The 7,462-nt window shown below is 33.3% G+C and overlaps 1 protein-coding gene across 2 annotated transcripts; it reads right to left on the bottom strand.

Annotated features, from left to right (window-relative positions):
- Positions 1–633: 633 nt before the first annotated feature.
- LOC107954657 (fimbrin-2) lies at positions 634–6,630 on the bottom strand. Of its 2 annotated transcripts, XM_016890281.2 has the most exons (14): positions 6,407–6,630; positions 6,165–6,335; positions 5,733–5,974; positions 5,462–5,633; positions 4,966–5,004; positions 4,789–4,857; positions 4,388–4,504; positions 3,816–4,027; positions 3,065–3,220; positions 2,402–2,601; positions 2,115–2,272; positions 1,588–1,684; positions 1,143–1,234; positions 634–1,038 (listed from the first exon to the last, which is right to left on the bottom strand). In XM_016890281.2, exons 1-14 carry the CDS (start codon positions 6,491–6,493, stop codon positions 868–870), a joined length of 1,983 nt encoding a protein of 660 aa, XP_016745770.1. In that variant the 5' UTR covers positions 6,494–6,630; the 3' UTR covers positions 634–867. The 2 variants fall into 2 exon arrangements, with proteins under 2 accessions (XP_016745770.1, XP_016745771.1); XM_016890282.2 differs by lacking the exons at positions 634–1,038; positions 1,143–1,234; positions 1,588–1,684 and adding an exon at positions 1,700–2,029 and having other exon boundaries at positions 6,407–6,614.
- Between the last annotated feature and the right edge of the window lie 832 nt (positions 6,631–7,462).

Genomic DNA, 7,462 nt, shown 5'->3' with positions numbered 1-7,462 from the left:
ATATCACTATTGATTTTAATCTTACTACTATAACATTAATTACAAAAATTAATTTCACCGTTACTGCTGTTTTTAATCTCACGTCTATCCAAAGGAAGCCTTGTCAATTTAATCATGATTATAGAAAATCAACTTAATACCAATTTAATTAGTAAATTACCAAAATACTCCTTTGTGTACCAAGCAAGTTAATTTTATTATGTGAGTTATCTTTTTACATTTTATAAACAAATAAAAACTCAAGTGATACAATGAATTTAAACATTTAATTTTACTATTTAAATAAAAATATTTTTATTTTTTTATGAATTTATATATTTGTTACATAACTTTTTTTTCATGCAGTTGCTCCATAGATTAAATGAAATTATCCCCTCAAATCAAAACACATTACATGCAACATAGAGTCGCTCCATTTCATCAATCGAACAGGATTTAAGGTTCTTTTTTTAAAATTTAAGATATCATTTTATTCTTTAAAATACATTAAATTATCACAATTTTTTAAAATAATTTATTAATTAAACTTTAAATAAAACTATTTTTTATTATTTACAGGTCTATCTCATCTTGTGCCCAAGTCAATCCCCATTGTGCCTAAGGTTACATACATAATATTAAAGAAAAAAAAAAGAAAAAAAGATGGCATTGCCTTACAATTACTTTGAAGCACAACAAATACATACACAATACATAACGGGAAATACTATTCACATATGCAATATTATTTGTTTCAAACACCCCTATTTCTGTAAATGCAAGATCAACAATCTTTGCAAATCAAATTTAATCCAAAACTGGGTGTCTATGCAGAGAGGGAGGAGAATCAAGTTTAAGGCACCTGATTATACATTCCGGTTTCGGTCTCTACTCAACAGATGATTCAGATGCTGAGTCATCAGTAGTAGAATTAGAGAGAGTCTCCATTTGGCTTCCATTTTCACTATCTGAAGTTGCTGCTGGTTTCTCTTCAACAGGTTGTTTCAAGAACCAATACATGATACTTGCAGTCAATGTGAGCATCATCTTTTGATTTACCTGAAATGTTGTTCCCGTCATGTTAAACATAGAAAGCTAATGAATAAAAGATTCCATCTTTGCATTATACGACATTGTTGTGACGCCTTAACGGAAAATGTTACCTCGATTATGTCTTCAGGAAGCAAAAATATTGAGCACCCAAGCTTCCTGGCAATACTGATGATGTAGGTGGCATTCATCTTTTTCTGCTCATCTGAGATGCTCCCAAGTTGGGGGCAACATTAGTAAAATTACTAGGTGGTGTAAAAGAATAACTATAAATCATGCAGGAAGTACATAGTTCAAGAACTTAAAATTTGCTTCTAAGGACGGGCCACCATAGGTTAGCTAGAAAATATCAAAACCATGTAGAATAAATAAAAGCATGGCATGTCTAGTATGATTGTTTTTGTAAATAAAAACCTGTTAATGTGTAAACTTGAAACTAAGGTAGCCGAAATTTGAAGAAACCACTGCGTAGGGCAATTCAAAACTTGCACATGTCAAGAAGAAAAGGTGGGGGAAGCTTAAACACATGAACTCTATCAAAGAATAGTAAGAACATACCGGTTACTCCTTTCGTAACAAGACTCCAATTTACGGATCTAGGTTGAACAGCACTAAGAAGCTCAAGGAAAAATATGCCATCTGACAAGCTCTTGTCCTGGAAAATGCAAATTGCAATGAGATATAAACTAAACAATGGTTTACATGAATATTGCTAAAACCTGGAACTGTTCCACAAATACTTGTTTACGTCATTCATGCGCCACTTGATCATAAGCCATGCTACAACTAGAAGACAAAACTTTTGCTAAATCATTTTTATTAGTTGTTGACAGAAAAAATCGTTCTGATTTTTTCTTTCTGGAGAACAATAAAACCATTAGGGAATCCAAAAATAGCTGTTTAACAAGTTGTGACACCGGCATTGATGTGCAACAGTTCTAAATGTCATGTGCAGCAAAGGCCTAAAGAAGGCATCAAGTCTGGTCTAAATTCATTTCAGCTGTAGTCATGAACAAAAACCCGGAGGCTAAAATCAGATATTTGTAAATCAAACTACCATTTAAAGCTATCTATAGGAAGAATACCTTGAAACTATCCATGCGACTCTGGCTTCCTGAGTTGCTTACTTTGGTATTAGCCCACCTTAGGATATCAACATCAGTAATTTCTTTTCCATGGGAATGGGATCTTAGATTCTTCAGAAGTTGAAGAATGTTGAATCTCATCAATTGCCACAAATAAGCTGAACAGAAAAACCAACATTCTATCAAGAGAGGGCTAAACTGGTTCCAATACAAGTTCAAGAATACCGCAATAAGTATTTGAACTGCTTTCAAGACAACAATTGAAATTCTCATGGCAGATAACATACCCAATATTAGTTTTTTATTTCCTTGAACAATGTCATTTCCAGCAATATTAACCAGGGAAAATTTTAATTGTTTCCCTATTTTAACAACTTGATTACAGTTTTCTACTTTCTTGAATGGCAACTTAATAGGAGGCTTGTTAGCAACCTTCCAATTAACAATCCCAGGTGACACCTTATCAAGGGTCTCGAGAAGTATCCACCTGCACAGGAAAAAAATAAATTAGACACTTCATCATTTTAGTTTCGAGATAGAAATGAAAACTTAAAAACTGGCAACATTTACTGATTTCAAATGTAGGAAACATAGTTGTAAGCCATCATAAGGTTTTTATACAGAATATTTATAGAAGATTTCAATCTTGCAGAATTACTATATTTCAGATCGTTTATTAATGTACTAGAATTTCAAACAGGAATAACAGCACAGATTTTTCAATGTGAAGTAGAATGCAATTTGGGCTCCATTGGTTGATACTTCTGCTTAGTCTTCTTTTTCTTTTTGGAATGCAAAAAAAATAGAAAGCTAGAGGAAAATGATTAAAATGAATAGAAAACAAAGCAAAAGCAAGGTAAAAGGAGCCTTAATTTTTCAAGAGCTCAGGAAAAACACCATATCACAATTATGTTTGTGCACTTAAGATCATAGGAACATATTAGACTTGCCCATTTCTAAGATCTTCAAAGACATTGTCAATATATGTTGAATTTCCAAGACTATTAATCCAGAAGCGAAATACTCTTTCCTCTCTAGAAACTTGGGCATCATCTGGTAGAGTTTCAAGAAAAGATATCTGTTTTGTTTGAGTTGAAAGGCCATTCCTGCAAGTACGATACAGTATTAGCTTTCACATCTTGAACTCATTATCAGTTATACGAAACGAAGAAAAACATCATAATCCATCAATTTGTAATATTCTGCTTATGTGAAATTTCCAAATGGTTTATGGACAGTTTGTATTCTCAGCAGTTGATGTGACACAGTTGACATATTCTACTGGAAACATAAGGAGGAAGATAAATGATTGGACACAGAGAATAAAACTAGCTTTGTAAACTTAGAGAAAGAGAAAGACATGTTAAGTACAAATTTAAACATCACTTATGTTGTTGCGGACCATGTATGGCAATGCCATAAACACATCTATAATTGCTGTTAAAAGCTTTAAGGGTTTGAAACTTTATGCTACAAATTATTTTTTAAAAGCTCAAAATTATCAAATTTGTATTAGGAAGTAGAACCAGCCTTGGAAGAATTTAATAAATCTTTCTAATGCTGCCAAATTTCCCATATCATATGCATAAAGGGTGATAAAAATTAACATGGAATTGTAAACATTAGAACTACAAAAAGGGTATTCACTTTATATTCAAGTTAGATATGATCTCTGGAAAAAGGGGTGCTCTTAAGTCTCACCTGTGCTGGAAAATATGTGCAACAAAAGCAAGATTAAGATTGGGGGAACCATCCACAATATCTTTTGCAGTTAAGTATCGTTTGCATCCCATCCTATCTGCAAGATCAAGAACCAACTTTGCTCTCTGTAATGGATCTTTGACAGCCAATGTAGAGGGATTACTATGCTCAGGTGCAAGAACATTTAAAAGGTGTGCATAAGCCTCTGCATCCTGCAGGTTGAATATCATATGATCAAAGATGGACAAAAAAGGGTCTCCATATATTATTCCAGCTTGCAACTAGAACCAAGTCCTGGTTTCATTTACTATTAGCATAGACAAATTAAGGAAGCAAAAGCATTATATATGGTTAGGTCCCATTTAGTTTGAGACTAGATCTTTTATGGTGGTTTTAAGAAGTTTGAATGTAAATTAGATTCTAGCTAATGATGTAATTAGGAAAAGACAGAAGAGGTTGAACAAGCATCTACCTATATAAGGATGGATTGCAATATATGAGGATATTGCATAAGCATAAGGGAAAAATAATTGTTGGGAAATTTGAAAAGCTAAAACAAATTTCTATCTTACCTTTACATCAGTAGAGAAATTTGTAACTATTTTCTTGTATGAAGATTTCTTCAGTTGATAATTCATCCACCTCAGCAAGATCTTCTCTGGTGGTAAACTCATCAATTCTTCCACATCCTGTTGGTTTAAGAACAAGCAAATATATTCGGAAGAAGTCTATCAAAAACTAGAAAAAGCATCGAAGTTCTGGCTTATTTGTTTAAAGTTTGAAAAGGGGAGGTGTAAAAATGAAATACAAATTCAAGACACAGTGGGCATATTTAAGGAGAGACCACGGTTATCACATATAGTATTTAACAAGTTAGAGATTTCATTTTCCTCCAAGTAGTACTTTTCCTTAAAATGTTCCACAAAACAAGTATAGTCAAATGAACTGATATTCTTGTGAAACAATATATTACCTTACTATCATCAACAAGCTCCACCAACTGAGGTGTTTTCTTCAAGTTGAGGTCTGCCAACAGTTGTATCTAAAACAGCATAGTTTTTTAGCAAGACTGGCCTATGCCATTGTAAGTATCAAGGTTGCAAAGTTTTAATTGCTTTGGATTAGACAATAATTTGAGAGATCAAGTTACCTTTATAATTTGAGAAATCAATCCAAGCACAAGATGTCTCTGTAAAAGGAACCCGAGATGATATCATTCTCGCTAATCATTTTCAAAGTATATACTTTAAATAATTTCAGTAAGAGGTGATCAAACAAAACATGTTCTGGAAAGTAAAGTTTCAGAGTGGAACAGGAATGAAGCAAGAATAAGAAAGGGTTTCGATTTTGGTTTAGCATTAATAAACAGATAAATGGTCTACCTAGTCCAGGCCAAATATGAGAAGCAATGATCTTCCCAACACCAATCATTGTATTGAAAAATAGTTAAGAAGTGAAAAGAATAGCATTAAAGATTGTCACATTGGCCACAGCTCTGGGAATAACAAAAACAACAAAAGCAATGAAGCATGCTTTAAAAATAATGCTTTTATCCAACATGTCTTTCTTAAACTCAAGTGAAAATCCAACCATCAAATAAACTAGTTCAGCAATGCAACAGACCAACAGTATAAGTATACGCATACCCTTCCTTCAATGAAATCTTGTGTTCCTATATTGACTACAGTGCAGCCAATAGCCTTGGCAGAGTTGAGACATAGTGTATGGTTTTCATTTCTTTCCCATGGATTGAGCAGTCTCTTAGTATTAATAGCCCTTTCATCAATGGTACCCGGAACTGCTACATTTATCAGTTTGCTGCATTTATTTTGTATAAAAGCTTCAAAAAAAATCTTCTCCCGCTGGCATAAAAACAACAAATCTAATAGTTTTAAAAAGGTAGAAAGAAGGATTTACCAAAGAAGAACTCCATCTTTAACAATCTCAAATAGATCATTTGAGGACGGATCGATGGGTAAGTATTTGTTTAAGAACCCATCTTGAGCGAGATAATTATTGATATGGGCAACGTAGGATGCCTTTTCGGATTCGCTTATGGTGTGAAGCAGAGTAGTTGTAGCTGCCTTGAGGAATGCTGATGAGTTCTTTGCTGGATTTCCTGTTCTAGAGCTTGCATGTGCATGAAGTTTCAGATGAACCTATCCACACAAAACACAGTGATTGATAATCCACTTTCCAGGAAATTTTGAAAAAAAAAAGGTTTTCTGAAAAGTTACTTCTGAAACAACAATCCAAATTCAAATTTTCATAAACTTGAACTTTAAGAAAAAAAAAATATATTAACGATAAAAAAAAGGGATTGGAACACCAAAAACAACAACAACAAACCTTCAAAAAGGACTCGAAATCGACCTCATCGTTGAAGTTAGGATACAAAGCAGCGATAAAATCTGTAGTTTCTTGGTCACTCAGATTCTCTCCCACAGCTTTCAATCTGGACATTCTGGATGCTAAGTCTCCCAGCGTTAGTTTCCCGCTCTCTCTTCGCATACTAGTAAACTACCAAAAAACAAAGTGTTAGTAACTGCGATCAAAAAAGAAGGAGAAAAATGAAAGAATCGTTGAGTTACATGAGATTTTAAGCTACGAAGTTCGACTTGAGTGAACTGGTTTTGCAGGCATGCATCTGAGACCAAAATGCCTACGTAACCAGACATCTTTGTTTTTATTTAGATCAGAATCTAATGACAAATTTTTATGTTTGGCCTGAGTTTGTGAAGAAGGAGAAGAGAAGTGGGAGTTGTAGCTGGTATTGGCAAGAGCAACACTGCTTCTGACAATTCATATTATGACCATTCTGTCCCCTTTTTTATTTTCTTTTAGGATAAAGTATGTCTATAGTACTTGTACTTTTTAAAAATTAGGAATTTACTCCTTGTACTTGTATTTCTAGAAATTTAGTTCCTCTACCATTTAGATTTCAAAATTCATATACAACTATTATCACTCTCTGTTTTCTTATATAAAAAAAGAATCACTCACTTGTTACCCATGTAAGTAAAAAAAATGTTGTAATTAACCTGAATTTAACCAAAAAAAAAAGAGTTAACAGTATTAACAGTTAGATGAATTTTGAAAATCTAAAAAATAAAGAGATTAAATTCGTGAAAATACAAGAACTGGGACTAAATTTCTAATTTTTAAAAAGTACAGAAACTATATGCATATTTTAACCGTTCTTTTATTTATTCAAATGAATAGTAACTGTGGGCCTTTGCCCTTCGAACCACTCGGAGTTGGAAGGATGGATATTGGGTCCATTACGCCTTCCCTTTTCTGTTTTTAGAATTCAAATTGAATGTCTATTTCGCCCACCATCTCTAACTGTTGGTTCATATTTTAAATAACAGGTAATTCGTGTCTCCATTGTTAGGGGATTTAAGAAAAATGTCTAAGCCAGTTTAAATTTTAAAACCTTGCCGAGTGTGATTTTTACTAAGGTCACATAATTCGTGAGGGCGGTTTATAGTGTACGGAGTGCAAAGAGATATTAAATTAAGGTTCATCCATACTATGGACTGTGAGGAAAGCCATTAAGATTAGTAATTTGAGAAGGTTAAGGCGGCACATGGATAAAGTTCTAGTATCTAGTTTCTTGTTTATCCCATTCATCTTGGAGGAGAGGG

The sequence above is a fragment of the Gossypium hirsutum genome, chromosome D07 (genome assembly GCF_007990345.1).
Source record: "Gossypium hirsutum isolate 1008001.06 chromosome D07, Gossypium_hirsutum_v2.1, whole genome shotgun sequence".
Lineage (NCBI taxonomy): Eukaryota > Viridiplantae > Streptophyta > Magnoliopsida > Malvales > Malvaceae > Gossypium > Gossypium hirsutum.
The sequence above is the reverse complement of the archived record's forward strand: the minus strand, read 5'-3'. Positions and strand labels throughout refer to the sequence as shown.